The following is a 25,656-nucleotide window of genomic DNA, read 5'->3' as shown; positions in this document are numbered from 1 at the left end:
TGCTGTATTACTGTAAAGTTTAAACCAATGGGTTCTCCTTTCCTGACTTAAATAGAATGTGTCTCTTCCAGTTTGAATCGACGGGACTGGGCCTCAGTAGCAGCAGATTACGCACCACACTGAACAGAATCCAGGAGAGTCTGATTGATCTAGTAAGTACTTGGATTTTGTTAATGCTTAGTGAAATAGAGGTCTGTGTAAGAAATTCAGGAATTGTATTTCATCGTGGCTTTCAGATTTTTCTCTTCATATACAGTGTGTGTAATGACAAAGGCTTGGTCTGATGGCGTATCATGATGTAGATATCATTATTGTATGAACTAACTTGTTTCTAATATACAACAAAACTAGTTCAATAGCTTTTGTTAGATGTAATGACAAAATTATGTATTTAAATCTTATAATGTATTACAGTTCATGTAATAAAGAGAGGCATTCCGGTATTGCCCTTATTAAATGAGACGTTTTATAAAAAAAAAAAAAAAAAAAAAAACCCAGCATAATAGGTGACTCATTTTTCTTCGGTAAAGGAATAGCAAACCAGTAAGCTGTCTGGAAGATCATTCACCTTATAAGATAATAGTAGTATATTAAGGGCTTTGTTAAGTCATTTCTGAATTGTGGGGAACTTTCCCTGATGTATTTTATAGATTATATCCCATTGGCCACTTCATGAGTTATTTTCAAAATGAGAAAAGTACATATGGTGCTTGTGTCACACTGGTAGTAGAAAGTGAAGAAATTTTCTAACAGTATCATAAAAGGCTTGTATAGTAATTAATACCATGGATGCTGCAGGAAGGATTTATTTTCTAAGGCTTCTGCCTTAGAAAGAAGTAAAAGACAGATGCTCTACTCTTGACTTTCACAAGGATTTGGCACTCCACAGAACTGTACATTATGTGTTTTATATTGAATCCTAAACTGTTATTTCAGAGAAGCTTCTTAAAGGGTTTTGGGGCCATTTCTTAGAGAGTCACGAGAGGGAGCATACAATAACTAAAAACCCCTGGCCTTTATAAAACAGAAAAAGGCTAGTCGTATTGATATTCATCTCAAAGGCAGTGTATTCAGAAAGAAAAATTAATTCTAGGGAGATCTTGCAAAGGAATCAGTTAAAGATTATGGAAAAATGGCAAGTTATGGAATTAATTTTTTAAACTGACTCTGTAGTCACAGTTCCTGACAGTACTTCACAGTCTTGCATTTTTTATCGTCGAAATAATTAAAAAAAAATAAAAAAATTCTAGGTGTAAATTGGAAAAATAACAGGACTTCTTTTTCTTCTTCAGTCATTTAAGAGTGCTGTTACAGATAATGTTAGTGTCAATTGAAATTAATAGCTATGTTCCAGGTAAGATTTGAAAAGAGGAAGAAATGTTAGCTAACTACTATTAACTTAAAGGCTTTCCATGAGGTTATTAATATCTTATGAACTTATGCTCCTCTTATGCTATAAATGGAAACTTTTTGCTTTTTGATTCATGAGGAAGAAAAAAAGTCTTCTGAGTATTTTTATTGTTTGCTTAGTTTTAAGAGTTTATGAAAGTTGAGATTAATCTTTACTGTGTCATAAAATGGGTATTTCTCATGACTGTATGGACTGTTCTGGACTGTTCCCAAAATCCTCCTCTCGTCTCAGATAATTGTAAATTGCTTCCTGAAAATATTCATGTTTGTGTTGTGAGGTTCAGTCTCATGGCCTTTTGGGAATTTTGGTTTTTTGCATTGTCTTCTATTCATGGTAACTTCATTATGGACTATCGTTTCTGTCACATTTCAGTTCCTGATAGCAGCATCTTTCAGTATTTTATTCTCATAAAGATAGTCTGAATCTGACAGTTCTGAATCTGTGGCTAAGGCTCTGCCAGAATTGCATGTAGATCAGAATAGTTCCTCTAATCTGCCAGAGCCTGTGATGGTTGATCTCTATGATCTATGTCAACTCTTCAGTAATTTAGGCTGGATCATTCCTACCTTTCCTCTTGGACTTTGTCCAAGAATAGTTAGAGGGTTTAGAGGCCATCTCCTCCAGCTTTTTGTAGACTTTCTGTAGTTCCTGTTTGCAACTGAATTAGTGCTATCTAATTTACATCAGATACCTTTTAGGATACTACTTTTATTATTCGGCTGGATTTTAAGCTTCCTTTGTGAAGAAAAAAGCAAAGTGGAAGGGGGTTCCGTTTCTGGCAAAGTAAAGCCAAGCTGCTCTAACGTTCTTTCTCACATCTTTGTAGCATCTTCTGTATGAAGAGTATGGAGGTCGATTGGAGATGTTCCCAATAGGACCTTATGGAACTGCTCTATTCCAAGTTTATACTTCCCTATTATTACAGTGCAAGAACTGTGTGCCCTTTTAGTACCTACTGTACTTACAGTATACTCACCATACTTGAGAGAGAAGTACTATCCTCGTTTTCAGTTGGACCACTGAGAGACAGAGAGTTGGGTTTCTGACTCAGAGCCACTGAGCAAAAAAGGCTGCAGCAATTTAAAGCGCTTCCTCTCCTCTTCCCTGCATGCCTCCTCATGCATCACATACCCCCTGCTTCTGCTGGAGGGTCATTGTCCCCTCTAAGCAGTACTCAACTATAGCTGAATCACTTCTCTGTTTCGCAATCTAATACTTCATAGCAAAGCCAATTGTACTTTATAAACTGCAGAAAATCCACCTGCAGTTTAGATTAATGTTTTAGACTGTGAACAGGAAATAGCTGAGATATGAACATGCCTTCCGGTCGTGTTAACTTCACCATAGGGCAATAATGTGACACCTCAGCTGTGATACATATTATTCAAAGTCTATATGCTGCTCCTACACTAATATAATAATAAACATAGTGAACAAAAAACCCCAAACAATAACCATCAAACCTGATGACTTCAGTTGGAAGTAAAAGTGCCCCCTCCTCATATTTATGATACAAAAACATGTTTGTAACTTGGATGTTTTGTACGATGTAATCCAAATTACAATGATGAAGGGACTTAACTCTTTACTAGATTGATCAAGCATGTTCTTTAGGCACTACTGCTTTAAATATGCTTCCTATTTAAAATAAATACACCAGTAATGAGGTTTTGTCCAGGTATAGCTTTTGTTAATCTCTGCGCTGCTAGTATTAATACTAGTTTAAGTATGGTGTGTAATTTCTTTTGATAGGTAAATGAAATAGGTTTAGTTAAAAAATAAAAAAAAAGGGGCCTACTGATTTGCTTTCTTATAGTAAGTTATGTGGAAGTGTTCTGGGAGCTTACAATGATTAACCAGTTTTCTGTGTCTGAGCTACTTGTAGGCTAATTCACAGAATCACAGAATCAACTAGGTTGGAAAGGACCTTGATGATCATCTAGTCCAACCATTAACCAAACACTGCCAGTTCCCATCTACACCATATCTCTCAGCGCTATGTCAACCCTACTCTTAAACACCTCCAGGGATGGGGATTCCACCACCTCCCTGGGCAATCCATTCCACTGCCTAATAACCCGTTCTGTAAAGAAATACTTCCTGACATCTAGTCTAAACCTTCCCTGGTGCAACTTGAGGCCATTCCCTCTTGTCCTATCGCTTGTTACTTGGTTAAAGAGTCTCATCCCCAGCTCTCTGCAACCTCCTTTCAGACAGCTGTAGAGGGCAATGAGGTCTCCCCTCAGCCTCCTCTTCTCCAGACTAAACAACCCCAGTTCCCTCAGCCGCTCCTCGTACGACATGTGCTCCACACCCCTCACCAGCTTCGTTGCCCTTCTCTGGACACGCTTGAGTAATTCAATGTCCTTTTTGTAGTGAGGGGCCCAAAACTGAACACAGTAATCGAGGTGCAGCCTCACCAGTGCCAAGTACAGGGGTAAGATCACTTCCCTGTCCCTGCTGGCCACACTATTTCTGATACAGGCCAGGATGCCATTGGCTTTCTTGGCCACCTGGGCACACTGCTGGCTCATGTTCAGCCGGCTGTCAATCAACCCCCCCAGGTCCCTCTCTGACTGGCAGCTCTCCAGCCACTCCTCCCCAAGCCTGTAGCGCTGCTGGGGGTTGTTGTGGCCCAAGTGCAGCACCCAGCATTTGGCCTTATTGAACCTCATACAGTTGGCCTTAGCCCATCGCTCCAGCCTGTCCAGGTCTCTCTGCAGAGCCTCCCTACCCTCGAGCAGATCAACACTCCCACCCAACTTGGTGTCATCTGCAAACTTACTGAGGGTGCACTCGATCCCTTCGTCTAGATCATCAATAAAGATGTTAAACAAGAGTGGCCCCAAAACCGAGCCCTGGGGGACACCACTTGTGACCGGCCTCCAACTGGATTTAACTCCATTCACCACAACTCTTTGGGCCCGGCCATCCAGCCGGTTTTTTACCCAGCAAAGCGTGCGATCATCTAAGTCTCAAGCAGCCAGTTTCGCCAGGAGAATGCTGTAGGAAACGGTGTCAAAGGCCTTGCTAAAGTCAAGGTAAACTACATCCACAGCCTTTCCCTCATCCAATAACCGGGTCGCCCTGTTGTAGAAGGAGATCAGGTTTGTCAAGCATGACCTGCCTTTCATAAACCCATGCTGTCTGGGCCTGATGCCCTGGTTGTCCTGCATGTGGTGTAAGATGGTACTCTGGATGAGCTGCTCCATCAGCTTCACGGGTACCAAAGTCAAGCTGACAGGCCTGTAATTTCCTGGATCATCCTTCTGACCCTTCTTATACATGGGCGTCACACTGGCCAGTTTCCAATCTGTCGGGACCTCCCCGGTCAGCCAGGACTGCTGGTAAATGATGGAAAGCAGCTTGGCGAGCACCCCAGCCAGCTCCTTCAGCACTCTTGGGTGTATCCCATCCGGTCCCATAGACTTGTGTATGTCTATGTGATGCAGCAGGTCACTGACTCTCTCCTGGATTGCGGGGGGGTCGTTCTCCCAGTCTCTATCATCTGGCTGAGGGGGCTGGATTCCCTCAATAGAACTAGTCTTGTTATTAAAGACTGAGGGAAAGAAGGCATTAAGTACCTCAACCTTTTCCTCATCACTTGCTACCAAGTTTCCTTCAGCATCTAGCAGGGGATGGAGACTCTCCCTGGTCTTTCTTTTGCTATTGACATACTTATAGAAACATTTCTTGTTATCTTTGATTGCTGAAGCCAGATTAATTTCCAGCTGGGCTTTGGACCTCCTGATTTCTGCCCTGCATAGCCTCACAGCATCTTTGTAATCACTGTGAGTGGCTAGCCCCTTCCTCCAAAGGCTGTAAACTCTCCTTTTCTCCTTGAGTTGCAGCCAAAGCTCCCTGTTCAGCCAGTGTGGTCTTCTCTGCTGCCTGCTCCACTTAGAGCACCTGGGGACTGCCTGCTCCTGAGCCATAAACACTTCCTTCTTAAAGAGCGCCCAGCCTTCCTGGACCCCTATACCCTTCAGGACTATCTCCCAAGGGATCCTGTCAAGCTGGTGCCTAAACAAGACAAAGTCAGCCCTTTGGCAGTCCAGGATGTCAGTCCTGCTTAGCCCTCTCCTGGCCTCTCTAAGAATAGAGAACTCTATTATTTCATGATCGCTGTGCCCTAGTCATCCTCCAACCACCACATCATCCACCAGTCCTTCTCAGTTCACAAGGAGGAGATCCAGCAGGGCACCTTCTCTGGTTGGTTCTCTCACCAGCTGTGTTAGGAAGTTGTCCCCCACACATTCCAGGAATCTCCGGAACTGGTCACGCTCTGCTGTGTTGTATTTCCAGCAGATGTCTGGGAAGTTGAAGTCCCCCACAAGAACAAGGGCAAGCAATCGTGAGACTTCACCCAAGTGCCTATAGAATATTTCATCCACCTCTCTGTCCTGGATGGGTGGCCTATAGTAGACTCCTACTACAACATCTGCCTTGTTGGCCTTCCCCCTGATTCTAACACAAAGACCCTCCACCCTGTCTTCACTGCACTTGTATTCAAGGCAATCATAACAGTCCCTAACATACAGTGCTACCCCACCGCCTCTCCTTCCTTGTCTATCCCTTCTAAAGAGCTTGTAGCCATCAACTGGCGCGCTCCAGTCATGGGAGACATCCCACCATGTTTCTGTGATAGCCACAACATCATAATTTTCCTGTTTCATCACGGCTTCGAGCTCCTCCTGTTTGTTACCCATGCTGTGTGCATTGGTATACATGCACTTCAGATGGGCTGGTGTTTTGCCCCCTTCCCCCTTCAAATTTAGTTTAAAGCTCTGTCAATGAGCCCAGCTAACTCCTGCCCCAAGATCCTCTTCCCCTTCTGGGACAGGTGCATCCCATCTAACACCCAGAGGTCTGGTGCCCTGTATACCAACCCATGATCAAAAAAACCAAAGCCCTGATGGTGACACCAGTCTTGAAGCCACGAATTCATCTGCTGTGTTCTTCGGTGTTCATCCTCATCCATCCCCCCAACTGGAGGGATGGAGGAGAACACAACCTGTGCCCCCGACCCCTTGAGCAGTTTCCCCAAGGCCCTGAAATCTCTCTTCATTGATTTAATACTTCTCCTGCTAATGTCGTCGCTACCTACCTGAAAAACCAGAAGAGGGTAATAGTCCTTAGGTTTGACTAGTGAGGGGAGTCTTCTTGTGAGGTCCTATTCAAAAGTATAAAAAGCACTTTGAGTATTTGCTTTAAAGTTGATTAGGGTGCAGTTTCATTTCTGAGAGGTAAGATAACAATATGACTTTTAAAAATTTGTTTAGCTACGTTGCACTGAGCTTCATAGGTGTATCTGAACTTCCTATTCAGGCCTTTCCACAGCTAGTACGAAATAACTTCAGTACAGATTTCTGCCATGCAGCAGCTTCAGCGCAAATAATTTGGATCCTCCAGAAATAGCACTCTGCAAGCTGTGTTTCATTCATACCAGCAGGATGTATTAAAAGGAAAACACGGGAAGAGAAGAGTGAAAAGGGGAGGACGAAGTGCTACTGTTTCAGCCTTGCTTATAATGATAAGGTGCAGTTTTGATTAGGCCAAACACATTGAAACAAGTGTCTGTTTCTGAGCTACCGATGTCTCCTCACTGACAGTTCCCCTGCGTGGGATATGTAGAGATACCTACACACATTTGGTTCTTGTGTTTGTCACTTCTACAGGAATGTGTTTTTGCAACAGTAATGATGTTCATATTAGTCCACTGAGACCAGTAAACCCCCAAGTAGGTACAAGGCATCAATCAGATTGATGTGATCTATGATAACTGGTGATTCGGAAGGGAAATTTCTACTTCTGATTCCTTGCTTTAGCTGTCTCTAAGCAGCTTCCTTGTCTTCACAAAATGTAACTTAGTCATGGTACTGCCATTACCTAGATGTTGTTTGTGAATGTCCTGTGTATGCAAATAGCTGCCTTGAGTGATACTGCTGCTTCCAAAAGTGAGATTTTGGAGGCAAATAACCATGGAATACTCATAAATATTTCATTGCAAACTGGCTTGCTCAAGTAAAACTGAGATTTAGAATGAAGTTTGTTGAGTTACTGTGACTTGCAGCAGTAGAAAATAAATCACTGTGGTATAGTATATAAGCACTGCAATGCAATGTATAGAAGAGTAGATGGAAGGAATCAGTGGTATAAAGAAGTATTGGTTAATGTGTTTTAGAGTCTGTCTTTAGCTTTTGGACTCTTTCCCCATAAAGTATATAACTTTTGGCAGAGACAGTATGTTAGAGATTGATGGTGCAGAGATGGAAAATGTAGATTTTTCAGCTGTACAAATAAGATAAGGAATAATGGGAGGAACAACTTTTTTCTTCATGCCTGACTTTCCAGCCCATTTTGGCTTTGACCCTTTGATGCTGTGGAATGGTACGGTCCAGTTATGCTGGTCCCATTTCTGGAAACAAACAATTCAGTTTTACTTAAAATGTCACAGCACAGTCCTGCGTTACTTGGTGTGGACATGTACCATGTTACGTCCTGGTTTGGCATAGCAATGGCAAGCTCTGGAGAGTCTAGGCTGTGGAATTTGTTACTTGACATCACAGGGCCCAGCACAGGATGCTGCTTCTAAAAGACATAGCTAAGCTCCTCACTGAAATGGTAGTTGTGAACTGTGATTCTTGGTGAGGTTTTGTTTGGCTGAAGATAATTTCTGCAACTTTTACAATCCTCGCTTGGTCTCCTGCTCCTTCAGAGGAGAAAAAAAAAGCCTGAAGAGAAAAAAAAAAAACCCACCCCAACACAAAACAAAAGACAATTTGTGAGGGTTTTTTCTTCCTCTTCTTGAAAAGATTTGTACAACATACATAATGGCAATGTTTAAGGTGTTGTGTGAATTGCTTGTCAAGGGAAGAGAGCTCTTTGTATACAAAAGAAAGTTCTGACATGACAAGCACTTTGAGAATATGCTAGGCCTTCTGCAGCTGTTTTGCTTCCTCACGTTATTCATTTAGAGCTTTTCATACAACTTTTTTTTTGTTTGATTGTATTACCCAAGTAGACTGGAATGATTTACTGAAGTTTTCTAGCTTACTTCTGGGTTTTGGGAATTGCTTTGTCTCTCCTCGGACAGTCACTGAACCATCTCATTTTAGTCACTTCAGACTCTTTTTGCTCGGCACCGAAAACTTATGGCTGATTCCTAGTCCTGGAGGAGTGAAGGTGTCCGCAGAGTCACAGCTTAGCACCTGGGAACTGGCAGCAGCTCCTGAAAATCTTTCTTTGGAGAAGAAAAATGCTGCAGTAAAAATGTGTGTGACTGGACCAGATTTAGTTACATGTTTTTGTAAGGTAACGCTTCAGGTTCTCAACAGTGTAGTAGTGGGTGTGCTTTTCTGTGGAGGCTCATTTTATATTTGTTTTTTAAAGCATAGCTAAAGACTCATTTTCTCAATTGTCTATAAGCACATAGTGATTCCCGATAGAGGCCCTACTGCGTTAGGTTAGACAGGATAGTAGATAAACTTGGTAACTGTTGGTAATTTTTTATGCAAAAAGTCTGTCATTTAACTTTGAACACTAAGAAATAAATGGAATGCAAAGATCCCAGAAGTTTCTACACAGATTTTATTGAAGTCTGTTACTGAAGCCAGTGGGACTGACCCAACTGAGGTCTGGGGCATGCCTGTTTTGTGGCAAAGAGCATGGAGGATCCACACTTTCGAAATCTGAAGCCTCATGCCTACCTCAAGGCGCTGCTGATCAACTCAGGCCTGGGGCTGGTGCGAAGTGCGTGCATTGGCGAGCTTGGGGATCCCTTGCGCAGCACTTACAATGCTGTAAAGGTATCGCTTGCCTGCAAAGGATTATAAATAAATAGAAAATTGATAACATAGTTTCTCAAGATGGTTTGTTGTTTGGTTTTTAATTATCTGCTCTCTCAAAGTGTGTTGAGTGGTGATCATGGTAGTAGCTTACATTATTTACATTTGACTGTTTCCTAAGGGCTGAGTCAAGATTACCTGCTTTGTAAGCTTTGTGCCCCTCAGTAAGAAAATGCTAATCTTTCAATTTAAAAATGTAGTAGGAGTATTGAAAAGTACCATTTTAAACCTTAATGCATTTATGTCATATTCAAAAGCACTGTTACCCTTGAATGCGGTATGGTTTTACAACTGGTTTTACCTGTGGTTTTCAGCATCAAGTTTCAAGAACTGTTAGGGATGTGTAAGTTGAAGGGGGAGGGGAAAAAACCTGACTTGTTGCTTTCAGTACATTTCTTCTAATAAAAAATTATTGTATATTATGCAACTACTTGGAGTTAGTTGAGTTCAGACAGCCTTTGAATACGATAAGGGGTTCTGCTTTTTGATCAGTGTTTATTTTCTTGTACTCTATGCTCATAATATTATAGAAACTATCAATTACAGTTTCATAATCAGAGATGATAGAGCTATCCTGTCTTAGGTAAACATCTGTGGGCAGTCTGCTTTTCCTTCTTCATCAGCAGTGCACATCAAGATCTTGGTAACAGTGTTGGTATGTCAGAACTGCTATAGACTGTTTGACTGCCTTACCCTTTTCAGATTGTCTGTTTTTTTCCATGACTTTCAAACACCACTTATTCCTTGAAGATCAGTATTTCTTCAGTAGCATTTAGAGGTATTGCCATTTGCTCGTAGCAGAATCAAAACTAAAATTGTTCCTATTGTGTATGTATATTAAAACAATTCTAAAGCTAAAGTCTTATGCAAAAAATGTTAGGTCAGGAGAAACTCAGTTTTGAGAGATCATTGGTTATTAGTGTGATCTGCAAAACTTTGTGTGCTGGGGGCAAGTTGTGGGGTTTACTGTTTTTTGTTTAAAGTTAGTGAAAGTGGATGATTATAATTAACTGTTAACGATCTCCACCATAAGTGGCAGATAATTGGTTATTTTGGTCATAAATTCTGTTTGGATAACTGAAATAAATACATGTTTCTGAACTCACAATGAGATCAGGCCCCTTAAAAAGGTTTTTCTTGCAAATTGCATGTCAAACTTTTGACTTAAATAATTAGATTAGGTAGTTCATACTTCTGATTTAGGTAATTAGATTATAGTCTCTTCTTCCCACTAAGATGGAAGGCTTAACAGAGGTTTGCCACTGGGTTCAGCCAAACTATTGAAATGAAAGTATTCTCTTGTGCTAGGAGACATTTTTTGGAGGAAGAGATTGAAGGAGAGGCTTGTTCCTTACACAGATTTATTTATTTTTTTCTTCCTATTCATTAAAGAATTTCTTCATGGGAGTAAACAATTAAGTGCTCAAGTAAAATACCCAACAATTAATCAAACAATATCACGCTCAAGCTTATTTGATACCTGTTGTTTGCTAATACGTGCCTTTCTGTTGTAAAAACGCATTCCAGATGAAATTTAATTCAAAGATAGATATCGCATAAAGATACTTCCCAAAGGACACACTATAGTTCAAACTACTGTTATTAGCAACCCTTAAACAGGTAAAGCAGTCATAAGCCTGCTTTAACGTTTCTGTATCCTGATATTTTCAGGCGTTTATAGCAAAGCAGCTTTTATAAATAATTGCTAGTTGTGTATGCCAATCATGTGTAGCATTAGAAAACTCTGTTCTTTTCCAATGTCAGTATGAAGGAGTTAGACCAGAGAAAACTGAATAGATAAGACCTGCTGTAAGGTGTCTACATGGAACGCTGGTTAACCTGTACTGCTGTGCCTACTGCAGTTGATTTCGTTATTGTTCAGATTCGTTTGGTGCTTTTGATGAAATGTTTTTTGGTTTTGTTTTGGCTTTTATGTTTTTGGGTTTTTTTAATCACTGTGGTTTTTTACCTGTTTGGCAAGGAAGGAGAAAAGCAATTTGCATCAGTTCCACACGTACCTTGAAATTATTTTATCAAATCTGTATTTTGCCCCGTTTGCGTACAGGGATGTTATGTGGGCTGTAATACGTCTTACATATGTCACAATTCTGCTCTATCAGCAAGACCTGCTTCTCTGACACAGAGAAAAGCTAAGCAAGTTCATTCTGCTTTGCTATTGCTCTCTGCACGCTTGGTGCTGGGTGCTACAATATGTTCTCAGTGTAACTTGGCATTTCTTGAAATTAAAGTTAGTCTGGCTGCTATTTAATTTCCTGGCTTCTACTCTTCTCCTCCTGACCCTCCTTCTCCTCCCCTTCTTGAGATTGGCATCTTTTTACCTAATTTCAGTTTTATGAGACTTTACTTGTTCTCCATGGGTACTCAAAGGGAATCTCTGACAAAGATTGTCTTGTAGATTTTCTTAAATTACTGGAAGGGTTAACATTAACAAGTCCAGCCCATTGCAAAACATCTGATTTCTTTAAATAGTCTGTAGCCTTTTTTCCTGTTCCAGCCTGCATGTTTTGCCCCATTATTGCTGCTTTCAGTCAGTAGATCATTTCTGTTAATGAAGTCTAGAGTCAAAAACACATGCATCACTGAGGCCCTTTCAGAATGATCTTGTGCTTTTCTTGGGGGTTGGCACACTAGCTGTTTCCTTGGGCTTCCTTTTTACTATCAACATGCTTTTGCGGTGCCTGTTTTTTTAGAACAAGTTAGGAGAATGAAATGCTCCTACTGTGTTTGGCCAGTGTATTTGACTCCCTAGTTGAACCCTAGCATATCTTTGACTTAACCAGTTGTCTCATGTACATTTTGTGTCTTCAGGTGCAACGTGATTTTGGCGTTTAAAAGGTTCACAAGGTATCTACCTTGATGGGAGGCAGTGGGGTAGAAAAAAAGTTATTTAAAATGCATCTCAATACTGACGAGACAGTCTCCTTTGAAGTCTTTATAATATTTGATTTTTGCATAATTTGTTATTAGTCTTTGAAAAAAACAAAGACGCTTAAATCTTTAACACCAATACCCTTCCCCCAGCTATGTGGCTTACTGTCTCTCCTTAGAATAGAGAATTGGTTGGTGAGCTATGGGTTTGGATTTTTATCATGTGTAAACATTTTAAAGCTGCTCATTTATTTTGGTTTGGTTTGGGTTTTCTGAGAATGACATGAAGTGAAAAAGAGAAGGAAGATAAAGAGTGGATTTTGATAATTAATCAGCGGTGTCTTTGGCTCAATATTTTTAGAGAATTGACTGTTATGCCTAGATGACTAGATGTTATTACCTGTGTGCGGTATACTTGTGGATGCGCTGGGTAGGTATCTTCAAAGCTGCCTGAAAGAGGTCACGTGAGTTTTAGCAAATATCCAGGCCTTTGGCCTTGCTTATCCATTCTGAGACTCGGCAGAATGCAAACTTCATGGTATTGTGAAATGTCTGACCAGTTTAATTGCAAGTTTATCTGGCTGAATGTGAACACAGATCAGAGCAAAGGAAATTCATTTTTCGTATAACATAGTGATGTGGCTAGCCTTTATAATTGTTCCCACGCTCGGTGCAACTGTATCTGATACATTTACCATAAGCTTCTTTTAGACGGTTTATCTTCTGCTCATTGATCTATTTCTGTGAGATCTTTTAACACTACAAATGATGTGTTGAGGGTATTGCTCAGTCAGCAGTCTTTGTTTTTAATGTCAGAATTTCTGTGGGGATCCTTCAAGACTCCCTGATTTATCCACTTTCTGCTTCTGTAACCTATTACAAAATTTTTTAGAAGTCTGAAGATACTTTCCTCTCCCTTGATAGTGAGAACTCCACTTTCCCAGTCTGCACTTTGTTCCATCTGCTGTAGCCCATTTTTATGTTTGTGTTTGACGTCTTCCGGAGACACAGAACTGAAAGAGCCTTTCTGACTTAGCAAATCCACCTCCATGTTGCCTTGGGCTGTCACATTACAGGAGGCAACTGTCAGCTAAAATCCAAGATAGTTAAAGTGGAACTTGTGATTTTTTTTTGTTGTTGTTGTTGTTGTTCCTCCACACCTCAAACCATTTTTAACAATTTGGACACTATTATCTTCCCGGTTGTTTTATAGTCTTAATGTCACTTTTGGCTTGGCTTTCATCCAAGCAGTAAACAAATTCTGGTGCTGCTTTGTCTATAGCAGCAAAGTTTTGATCTTTCTGCTCATTCTGTATCACTTAAATTCTCACAAAGTCCTTACACATTTTGACATGATCAATTGTCACCCACCATGCCTTTAATTGCTGTGATGTAACCACAGTGGGTCTGTTAGATATTTTGCCACCAGAGTAACCTCCCTGTTGTTGTTCCCCTTTTCACCCGATCATCTGTGCAGTACCTTTTCTCTTGGCTTTTCAAGATCTACAATATTCTTCCTTATCTCAATCCTGATATTTAGAATGAGTTAGACCACCACTTAGTTCCATCAGTGTTTCTAGTGCTCACTGCTCTCCTTTTCTTAAGCAAAACTGTCTGAAAAACATGTGAATAGCAATTACTCCATTTTGTGTCACTCCTCACAGTTGTTCTCTGCTGTGAAGCCTCAAAGAAACTCCTGGTGACTGTTGTGGTCAGCCTGAGTCTATTTTTCTTCCTCCTGTTCCTGAATCTTTAGTTACTTCACTGCAATTTCCTCTCAATTTATTTCTATCTCCAGTTGGGGAAAAAAAAAGCAAACCACAAACTGGAACCGGTTTATTTATTATCATGTTTTTGGCTTCATCTTTGTCCAGTTTTATAGCAACCTGAGAATTATGCTAAATTTTTTTTTGAGTCCAACCATAAGTGTCATGTTTAAGCATTATTGTGGTCATACTGGTTGTGTGTTCATACATTGCTTTACAGCAGGCATGTTGTGTAGCTGATCTTGCTTTTGAAGAAATTATTTTTACCACTACTTTGTCACTGTGTTAGTGCCTAAATTTATTTTCATTTCATACAAATAGGCTGATTTGTTGTAGCCCCTGTCTGGCTACAGAGTTTCTATCCCCAGGGTCATGGAAGACTCTTACTTAAGAAATCAGTGCCATATCATGCCTACCTTCTTCATGTTCTGGGTTCTGTATCACCTTTGCTTTGTAGCATTTCTTGTATGTTTAAGGCCTGTGTGTAAGCAGTAAGCACGGTATGAGTAATTAATCTAAAGACAGAACTATGTTTATGTTTTCATGTCCTGATACGGTTTTGGCAAATAGCTAAGCTTCAGAGGGTGTCCATTTATATACCTACTTAGACCAATATGACGCCTCTGGGAATTTCTTCCTTCTGTGATTCTTCTTCTAGCTGTAACTTGTACTTACATTCCTCAAATGTAGAGGTGGGGTTTTTCCCTCTTTTTTTTCCTTTTTTTTTTTTTCTCTTTTTCACGCTCCCTGGTTTCCTGCCCACTGGTTTCCCCCCCCTGCCCCTAGTTTCTCCCCTCAATTCCACACCATTCCATTTTCTTCTACCTTTTTTTTTTTTTTTTTCTGGTTTTAGTTGTTTTGCTTTTTGTTGGGGTTTTGTTTTGTTTTTAATTTTGCAACAGGGCATTGGTGTAACCTGTTTCTTATTACAGATTCTTTTCCTTGCTTTCTACAGTCAAGATGTCTGCAGGATGGAAGTTTTCATGGAATGAGAACTTGGTTAAAAACATGATTTGTATTTTACTTAAGTTAGCCACAGCTCACATAAGCGGTAAAGCCCGTGCATAAGTAATATTCCTTTGATTTGTCTCCTTATTTGGTTGCTGTCAGATTGAAGATACTAGCTCCAAGGATGAGAAGTCAATCTCCCAGTAGGCAGTTGGGCTAAAGTCTGTATGGTGCAGTAAGAAGTTTGTTTTCTGTCTTTTTTTTTTTTCCTCTGAGACAGATATTGATCTACATGATGGGGGTTTTTTTCACCTGCCTGAACACCACACTGTTCAAATAGAAACTCTGCGGTTGTCTTTTGATTCAGTCTTGTTTTAAATTGTACCTTGGAATTAGAAACATTCCTTAATCTTATCTGTTATCAGAAACTGCTCAGCTGGAGTCATTCTTGCTGGTTTTGTGGGGTTTCAGTTGTTTAATTCTTTGTTTTAGGAGGTCTCTGCTGATCCCACAGGAACTCTCACAGCTGCTGAAGAGAGAAAGGAGAAGGTGCCAAGCCCACATCTCAGTCATCTCGTAGTTTTGACTTCCGGCAATTCGCTGTACGGTTTGGCGGAGAGAGTGGTGGCCACGGAATCCCTGTAGGTTATTTACTGTACACTGCATTTAGTGGTCACTGGAAGCTATAGATTGTTTAAGAGATTGTGATTACAAACCAAAACCTTCTTGAGAGGTCAAAAATTTCTACCTCTCAATGTGATTTTAAATATGAGTGACAGAGGTAATTTCTTAATTAAAGGTATTAGGGCCTAACCATCTGATCTAACCACCTGTAAGCACAAGCAATGAAATTTTACTGCAGCTGGTCCGGTAATGTCTGACTGTACAAGGCCAAATCTAATGGAAAAAAGTTTAAATTAAAGAGGCTAATGGGAATATTTAATCTGTATGATTCATCTAAACCTTATATTAAGTACTTAAATGGTGATGGCTGAGACTTGAAACTCTTAGTTCGTATTGGTTTGCCTTGGATTGCAGTGTTCTTTGCAATGGGTAGAAGCGTACCTGTGAAGAAGAGATCATAACGAGCAAGTAACGCAGAACTTACAAAGTGTTTTTTATTTGGTCAAAATAATAATAAGAGTCAGATAGAAATTATTTTTTTTCGCACACAAGATGACACTTAGAGATGAGAAGTTCATTTTAAAAATATATTTTCAAAGGAGCTCATTTTGTTTTGCATTCATTTATGCTTAGTTAGAAATGTATTTCTTTGTTACATCGTTACTAACAAATCCTACTCCTGAGAATATGATCTTACATTCTCTCTTTTAAAGATTTGCTAGTATGTAAGTAATGAGGAATGTTATTTTGAAAGTCTGACATTTATTAATATTAATGTTGACTGCCCTGCACTATGGAAATTATGGGACACTTGTCCACTGACTTTACTAGACTGTGGATCAGACTTTTGCAGTGTATCCTGAGTAAAATAGAAATATGAGTTATTGATATTTAAGCCTTAGTCTCTTTATTCAAGCATTTTCTTGTTTGCAATCATATTTTAAATTTGTCAGAATTGAGAATACTTGTTGATATGCTGGCATGAAACTGATACAGTTCTTCTCAGGACTGAATTTTCCAAGGTTACATATCGTTATTGCAAAATATGTCAACTGGAAAGTAAAAGTTGTACAGAAAGATGCCAAATGTTGCATTTAGTTCACAGTAAATTTTCTTTGCTTTCAAAGGGTATTTCTGGCTGAGCAGTTTGAGTTTCTGCAGCCTCATCTTGATGCAGTGATGCCAGCTGCCAAGAAACCTTTTCTTCAGCAGTTCTATTCTCAGGTCAGAATTGTGTAATTCACAGCTGTTTTTTAAACAGAAGATTTCAAACTTGTACAATATGATGCAAATACTTGCACATAGTAGTTATATATTGCTCTTATTAGCCAGAAATTTACTGTATTGAATTTTATTTGTATTCTGTTTCAGACAGTGTCAACTGCCAGTGAACTACGTAAACCAGTTTATTGGATTGTTGCTGCTAAAGCCATTGATTATGAACAAATGCTGCTTCTCATGGCTAATGTGAAATGGGATGTGAAGGAAATCATGTCACAACACAATGTATATGTAGATGCTCTTTTAAAGGTGAATACTTTCTGGGAAACAGTGTGCTAGAGTTTATATGAACATCAAATTACTGTAATACTTCACTGAAACTGTTAAAGTAGCATGGTTAGAGCCATACAGCATCCTGACAAATGTTGTTATTGTAAGGAGGTCTGTCCAGAATTTTCATTATTCTTGCTGCTAGCAGATTGTTTTCAGTGATAGTTTTTTGACTAACATGGAGGGTGAAAGTGACCACAGAAGTTTAATGAGTTTCATGTCTTAAGTCTTGAATGGTAGATAAATGTGTAGTAAATGGAGTAACACTGAGGAAAATCCAGTGGCCTGAGATAGTGCGTTTTTTTAACAAAGGCTGTTTGCTGTTCTGCATAATTTTAGCAGTTGCCTTTGAGATGTATCATAGAGGCTATAGGTCAAACCAACATCAATAATGACCGTGCACTATCTAATTGAAGTTGCTATATTTAGAAGTGAGCATTGAAAAGGAAGGTGAAAGGGAAGGTTTTTCTTCCAACTTCTCAGTTGCATTCAATAGAAGTGGTTATACTTTGCTGTGTTTTATGGCATACAGAACCAGTTCTTGGGAGAATCCCTCTCTCATCCTTTTATATATGCCTAAATGATATTTGTAAAGGTCTTTAGAAGGAATTTCTGGTAGTGGTAGAATTATACTGATTCTCACAGAGAAACTGAAAATTTTATTTTAAAGATATGTGAAGTATGTATCACAGGAAAAGTTATGCACCTGTGTTGAATAACAGTTTTGATTATACCTTTGTACTTTGTAGCTGTTCTCTGCTTTAGAAAAAGATCAATGCAGAGAAGGGAGAATCTGATAAAGGATATGTCACTGCACTGAATTTGTCTGAATCTTTGTGATTACCCTTCTTTATTCTGCCATGGCTTTTTGAAATCAGTTTGTACTTAGAACATTTGGTCTCTGCAGTAGAACTTTTTTCCTTTTGTGGATGTGCAGCTGCTGCTGAATTTGCTTCAGGACAATCAGGGCTAATACCATTTAAAACCATTTCTGGCCTTTACATTATATAGGTAATAATAGTTGCTACAGAAGCTTTTAGATTACTGTTAAGCAATTAGTGATTTGCTGTGTACCCTGGGACTCCAGAAGTGTCAGATGTAAGAACCATGTTTAATGTAATAACCAACTAATTTTAGCCATGTGCACACATACGCAAAATTCTGTACTCACTCATAGTATGTATGGAAGCAGATGAAGTGGGGAAAGAGGATTGTTCAAGAAATTCATTAACACAGAGTGTTAGGCATCTTAATCTTCAGGGGAGTGAGTTGTATGCTGGTTAAAGCATGCCGCTGTGATACCCTGCTTCCTCTTGCCAAATTCCTCTTTCAAAAAATTTGTGTTAAACACCAGTTATTTGGTCAGATACTAGGTTAAATTGGTTACTGAGATTCCCTTCTGATTCTCTTCACGTACTGAATTTTTGGTGAGGGGAAAAAAAGGAGGAAAAAAAAAAAAAGAGGAAAAAACCACCTAGATTAACAGCCTTGGAATGAAAGCACTTTGTTGGACAAGTATGGTCGTAATAGGCTGCAGTACAAACTGCTTTTGCTTGTTACACAGAGCAGTTCATTATCAATCTGCTTTATATTTAAGTCATTTGATACTTTTTTTAAACGATAGAGGCGTTAGTCACTGGCAGCAGATTTCTATTTCACTTTATGTAAGTCACAAAATGTAGCAGTAATTACATGCAGTTATGACTAGTTTGTCACTCATAGTAACAGCTCAAATCCATCCAGGCTGTTCATGTTTCAGGTGGAAACAGGTGCCTTCCCTCAACCTGAATTGTTATGTAGCGTTGCAGTGTACTTCTAAACGGTTAGATTTGGACTCTTGTCAGTAGGTGCTCTTAGCTCCTTTTAAAGCACCAAGGAACTATCTAATGCAAAAGGTTGAAGAATGAAAAGTGGTTACAATATTTCTGAGGTTTTCTTTGAAAGCTTATGGGGCAGGTATCTAGAAGGGATAAAGAGAGGTTGTGGAAGTGTTCAAGGCCAGGTTGGACGGGATTTTGAGCAACCTGATCTAGCAGAATGTGTCCCTGCCTATGGCAGGGGGCTTGGAGGTAGACGATCTTTAAGGTCCCTTCCAACCCAAACTATTCTATGATTCTATGATCATCACTGGATTTTCTTCAGTGGCTTTAAAAAGTTGAAGATGAGTTTAGGGAGTGAGGCAACGAAAATGGCATTTGAAGTATTAGCTACTTGGTTAATTTTCAGAGGTGTCAGTTTCAGAGAACTACACCTCTGGGCGACAGAGCAGTATTTCCTTTTTTTTAAAAAAATTACTGAGGTAATGTTGTGAATGATATACTAGAAAGTGGTATGCTTTCTACTTTACACATTAACCTTATCTCCACAGTCTGTGCCTGTTAAGCTTTTCTACTTTGCTTTTATTTTTCAGTATTCTCTTTCATGTGCATTTCTAATTCTTTGTTGTTGTTGTTAGGGATGTATAGAGTATGATCCCTTTTATGCTAAACAATGATCTTTCATGTTACATCAGGAATTTGAAGAATTTAACAGAAGGTTGAACGAGGTGTCTAAGAGAGTCCGTATCCCACTGCCCGTCTCCAACATCCTTTGGGAGCACTGCATACGCTTGGCCAATAGAACTCTCGTGGAAGGGTAAGTAGTTCATTGAAGTCTTGCTTTTGGGTGAATATGTCTGTAATGCTAACATCTATTTTATGGCATTAAAAGTTCTAATTTTGTAGTGCACTTGTGCTTCTGGGGAGCCTAAAAAATATCAAGGCTTAACATAGTCCTTAGCAGTTGTTTGATGGAGTCTGGTACAGTATTAAGCCTAAAGGGGATGGTCTTGCACCTAGATACTGCTGAAGAATGACACTGAGTGTTTTATTGAAACATTCAAAACAACATAATTATGTATAGTACTCTAAGGTACTAGTCGAGAACTGCTACACCTTCCTCATCCCTCCCTCTTAATTGGTGTGCTAGTCTCTTCAGAGTCAACATTGTAGCCTGAGTATTGTAGTCTTTTCATCCACTGCATTTATTTTTGTGTTCTTGTCACCTTGCTACATATGTCTGGGCTCTCATCACAACTTCTTCTGCATCATAGAATATGTGCTGTCTTCCACTCCTTCTGCATATGTTTTCATATTTCTTTTCTGGTTATCATTACCCTATGCACTCCCTACTACCTATTTTACTTCTTTCCATCCCACTCTCCTGCTGTCTGTTCCAGTTTAGGACCTCAACAGAATCATTCTTCTCCAAGTGTTAGCTGTCTATTGAGGATCACCAGCTTCCACTGCTTCCATCAAGTCATCATTTTTAAACTCATGCTGGTTTCTTTTTGTGCCATCATCCTTTTGCAGTCTCTTGAGAGATAAGTTTCATCTTCAGAGAGACTAAATCCAGCCATGACCTCCCTGTGGCTTCCCAGTTCCTTCATATGACATGTGACCTATACAACTATCTTTTCTTTTTGAAATTTTATTTCCCACTTATGTCTCAAATCGACAGAGGTGGAACAAAAGCATCTATCTTCTCTTCCCCCTGTCCCCCTTTCAAGTGGGTAACACTGTCAGTCACTATCAACCTCCTCTGCCTCAGCCCTTGTGCCTGTTTTGGATTTGTTTCTTTGTCTTACTTCACAATCTTACTCATCTTTTGTGACTTCAGTGTTCATGAACCACTTAATTCTTAGCTCTAAAGATCATCACTCCTATGTCTTGCTCCACGCTGCAGTTTTGGTTCACACTTGTGGCTTACCATGAAACTCTTTCACCTTTACTTTCACCTAAGCATCTCGCTGACTGGTCAGAGTGAACTGGGAATGCTTTGCTGATATGATTTGTCCTGTGCCCTTTCTTAGAGTGTAAAGAGCACTCATTATCATCTTCTCTCAAATATCTGCCTGTAATTTCTCATTCTTGCCCAGTTCTTTTTTTCTCATGTATCTTGTAGTTTCTTTTGCTGCTGGGGAAAGTGAAGGAAGGTATTCTGAACAGCTGACTCTCTGAATACCTTCATAACTTCTTGCATCCCTGAATTCCATGAAGGTGTGGAATTAAAAACGATGAAGAAGGTATTTCTCCTCCAGTCAGCCAGTCAACTGAATTGCTCTTATCAAGCTCTTTGAGTGAAGAATCATCTCCAGTACAGTCAGCCATATCCTTCTTTAAATTTTGTCCTGCCCTGTCTCCTAGTTCTATGTTCTCTCTTGTTTCCCATCTGGCTTCTTGAAGTGCTTCAGTATGTCCTATTGAGAATCATCATCCAATCTTCTACGGAGCTCCAGAGGGCTTGTGCCTTGGTCCCCTCTCTTTTTGCCTCTGTTATTTCTGCATATTCTTTCTGTGTACTAACTGTAAGGTGCAATTTCTTCTTATTCTTAACCTGATTTTGCTGTGTATTCAGTTTCAGCTGCATGTTTCTGCTGCCTCCTTTGCATCAGATCTAATAATCTAGGGACTGTATGATGATTAGGATCAACTTCATGAACCAGTGGAAGACTGATTTGCTTTAAATTTGGTACAAGGGAAGAGTGGAAACAGTGGGACATGATTGTTGCTTGTGGCAGCAGCCTGTGGGTGGGCTTATCAAGACAGCGTGCCCCAGACCAAAGCTTTTTGATTCCCTGTACACAGCTGAAATTGACACTGTTAAGGGCATTGCAGTGTCATTTCCTTTGATCTTGACAAATGCAGTTTCTTATCCGTTTGAAAAACTGCAAAGATTGTTTTCCTCATTTGTTGCCTATTACCCCACTGTAATCCTTCCTGGTATTACCCTGCCCTAAGCTCATCTGCTGTCTCTTCTTCTTTGGGCTCAAACCTGTCACCAGTTTTCTGTCAATCTATTCTCATTATAAAATTAACCTCTCACAGAGATTAGCCAGTGCTGCCACCCTGTATCCTCTGGTGGTTCTGGATGTTCTTGTACAAACGGATTTTTGCCTTTGTCTGATGCTGCCACTATTGGTTTAGCAGGCTCCAGGTGATCATTTCAAAAGCTGCCGTGTTACCTTTCAGACTTCAGTGGTCATGATAGCTTGACTAAAGCCACTGTCTAGTGTGCTGATCAGCATTGATTTAATTTCATTTAATCCACTTCTAGTAAGTCGTTCAGTGTAGCATTTTTAGTGGCTTTTGGCAGGGGGTGGTGGTGGGTTTTTTAAGTATTACTGGGTACAGTGCAGGTCTGTTCTATCAGTGGGGCTAAACCATATTATACTACTGCAAATAAAACTGCATCAGACATCCTAAGAGGAGGTCTTATCTGCTTTTAATTTAAAACCATAATTATGTTTCTTCTCAAGGTTCAAAGGTCTACATTAAACAACTTTGAGAAGTAAGAATCATTTTTATTTCCTTCTAAGTTTTACTTTCCACTGTGTTTCTCTTTTCAGTTATGCCAATGTAAAGAAGTGCAGCAATGAAGGACGTGCCTTGATGCAACTAGACTTTCAACAATTCTTAATGAAACTAGAAAAGCTAACAGACATTAGGCCAATTCCAGATAAAGAATTTGTGGAGACCTACATTAAAGCATACTACCTAACAGAAAATGACATGGAACACTGGATAAAAGAACACAGGGTAAGAGTTAAATTTGCATTCTTTTACTGTCTGTTGAAAAAATTCACCATGATGATAGAATCATGCTAACAGCTATAAAATTGTCAATGCTTCTATGTGTTAAAAATGAATATGTGCATATATATGTATATATTAATTTATTATAAAAAAATCTGTATGGGAAGCAGTGCAAATATAAATGTGTGTGTGCATGTATACATTCATTATATTTATTATCATATGAGGTTAGTATATGTTTGTACTGATTGAACATCTGATGACTGGAAGGATGAATAAGCCAATCACATCCACCTACTGTATCAAGAAATGTAGAGAACTAGAGCAAACTAAAGTTGAAAAAATCTGAGTGAGTTTGGAATATGCCAAAGATCATCAAGAAGTACAGTTTGAAATCACACCATGAAGTTTTACTTTGTCTTTAGGAGTAGATTGCGGAAACTAAGTTGTAAGGCACAATGGATAAGAGTAATTGTTTTTTCTTTCTTCATTTAATAATACTGAACCAGGATCAACATTGCTCTCTGAGATAAGTCTTCATTTATGTTTTGAAAGCATTTAGCATGCTTTCATGATAGCAAATCAAACAATTACAGTAGGACTGTGTAAGTAATGGTCACATGCTGTTGGAGCTGCCCATTGTTGAAGGGAAAAGTCTTTCAAAAAGGAGCACTTTGAAGAATGTATTTTGGGATTACTTTCAATCCCACTAGAAATGGATGAAAGAAATAAGTCTTTAATATCATTTTCCTTGTTTTACCTGGAGCCACAAGAGAGATTGAACTGTTGTTTGTTGACCTACATGGAAAAACTCTTGCTTAAACCTACTGGTGGAAGATAGATTTGGATAGTCTTAGGTATAAAGGTAGTACTGGCAAATGTGGTGTTTTGACAGGTGTTAAGAACTCTTGTCTTAAATACTTGCCATTTTTTTCCTCCTTTATTATATACTGAAATTAACATTGTTTGGAGACCCTGTAGACAGAAGCTTATTGGAAATGAGAAGTCAGAATAAAAAAGTTTATCGACTTTTGTCACAGTTTGCTTAGAAAAATTTTTTTGTGTTAAAAGCTTATTCCATTTGCATAAATATTTCCCACCACACCTCCCAAAGAATGGAAAATACATAAAAAATTGATTTATATACATCTGTATTCACAGAATTACTTTCTGTGAACTCATTCCAACACTACTAAAGTCGTAAGCATTTTCCATTATAATCTGCCATGTAGCAAAATACAGTTTTGTCCTCTGCCTCAACTATGAAAACTATCGAGACCTGACTTAACTACCACTTTAAATCTTCCATGTGTACTGACTACTTCTATCAGTTGAGAAGTCCACAGTGTGCATGTGTGTGTTTTCTAGTTTTCTATCTTTGTCTGGTGTTTTATTCTGCCATAACATGATCTGCTTTTATTTGCCAGGAATATTCCACTAAGCAGTTGATCAATCTGGTGAATGTTTGTCTGGGCTCCCACATCAACAAAAAGGCAAGACAGAAGCTGCTAGCTGCTATTGACGACATAGACAGGCCTAAAAGATAACTGGAGAAAGCTACTTTCCTTGTGATTTGTACCTTTTTCTGTGTTCATGTGAAGCATGCAGACAAATCTGTCAGGGTAATGACAACATTCTCTTAAAAACATTGTGCATGACCTTTCTTACCAGCATTGGAGACACGCTGAAGCAGCATAATGTTCTAAAATATGACTTTTCTAATCTGTGGAATTCTTTTCTGTTGTATTTCTTCTTTTTCTTGTTTTTGTTTTGTTACTTGCCCTTAGTAAAGGGCCACTGTTTGTGTACCATTGGTGAGCTGTATATTTTGCAAAACTGTATACTGTAAGTAAAATCAAAATCAGAGATAAACACATTGGCTTAATATATAGTTGATGCTCTTTTTTAATAAAAGGGCTACTTGAAAATATTTCTTTCCTCCCTGCTTTCACCCTCAGAAAATGTGCTTTATTATGGACCAGTGTAAAATGAAAGGAAATGTACAATATTTGATCGATATATCTTGCATGTGGATTAAGAGTGCAGATCAACTACTCTCATGTTAAAGCCTCTCATCTTCATATGTATCTAAAAATGTCTGTTTATTTCAGAATTAAGTTAGTCATATCGAAATGATTGACTTCAGATTAATAGAAGGTAATAAATACTGTACACTAATACGATTTCTTTGTGAGACTTTATTTTCCTAATTCAACAATGCAAAATGTAATTTACAATAGAAATTAGTACTGTTCCTTTCATATCACTTCTCTTTTGTCCCTCTGCCAGTCTTACCTGTTCCAAAGCAATAATGCCAGGGAATAGAAATAATGGGTTTTTTGCTGAAGTTTTGGATTGATACTAAGATAATCTTACTATTTCCTGCTCTGCTGTAGACACCCTGAGTGATCCTGAGCAAAGCAAAATTGCTTGGCTGTGTATTTGTCCTAGAAATCGATTTGTCAGAGTATCACTGACTCCACTGAAGTTTTCAGGTTTGCCTTTGGTTTTCAGTATGTAAAGTTTTAGATTTTTTTTTTTATTATTACACAGTAATCTTTTTGCAGTGCTCTCAGACCTTTTAAAAAGAAACAGTACTAGTACTGAGCTAATAGGTAAAATAATTTACATAAGCTACAATGCACTAATGTATACAACATGGTAGATTCTCAGTTTCAGGTTCATACTTGCGACTGTACTTTCAGTTCAGATATGGGAGAATCAGGATTTAGTGAATGATAGCAGTACGTAGTGACAGAAAATTGCCCTCTGGAATCATTATAATTGCTCTTTTCTGTAGCTTAATTTCCTCTTCAGAATTGGACTGAGCATCATTGTGTGAGTTCAATGAAAGCTTGTATACAGTTTTAGAAGAATGATAGAATTTACATTTTAAATATTGACTGTGTAGTATTCAGCTCCCTCGTTCATCTATATTTTAAAGGAAATAAGATTTAAACAAAATTTAACTCCTTTCTTTATTGACCATGCTGTCATGCTGAGTTCCATTTAAAACTTGTTTGGTGGCCTGTCAATGTGTATGTTGA

The 25,656-nt window shown here is 39.0% G+C and overlaps 1 protein-coding gene across 3 annotated transcripts in view; it reads left to right on the top strand.

Annotated features, from left to right (window-relative positions):
• The window catches only part of VPS50 (VPS50 subunit of EARP/GARPII complex), a 96,788-nt gene extending 71,996 nt beyond the window's left edge, over window positions 1-24,792 (top strand). The window contains exons 22-28 of one of the 3 annotated variants that reach the window (XM_074864391.1): window positions 72-152; window positions 15,354-15,502; window positions 16,613-16,709; window positions 16,857-17,015; window positions 19,549-19,670; window positions 22,423-22,612; window positions 24,037-24,792. In XM_074864391.1, coding sequence (XP_074720492.1) covers window positions 72-152; window positions 15,354-15,502; window positions 16,613-16,709; window positions 16,857-17,015; window positions 19,549-19,670; window positions 22,423-22,612; window positions 24,037-24,156 — 918 coding nt within the window. In that variant the 3' untranslated portion in view covers window positions 24,157-24,792. Of the gene's footprint in view, window positions 1-71; window positions 154-15,353; window positions 15,503-16,612; window positions 16,710-16,856; window positions 17,016-19,548; window positions 19,671-22,422; window positions 22,613-24,036 lie in introns of those variants that run through there. The other 2 variants (XM_074864409.1, XM_074864399.1) reach the window with 2 other exon arrangements.
• The last annotated feature ends 864 nt before the right edge of the window (window positions 24,793-25,656 follow it).

The sequence above is a fragment of the Strix uralensis genome, chromosome 1 (assembly GCF_047716275.1).
Source record: "Strix uralensis isolate ZFMK-TIS-50842 chromosome 1, bStrUra1, whole genome shotgun sequence".
In the NCBI taxonomy this organism is placed as follows: Eukaryota; Metazoa; Chordata; class Aves; order Strigiformes; family Strigidae; genus Strix; species Strix uralensis.
This window is presented reverse-complemented; position numbering and strand designations above follow the sequence as displayed.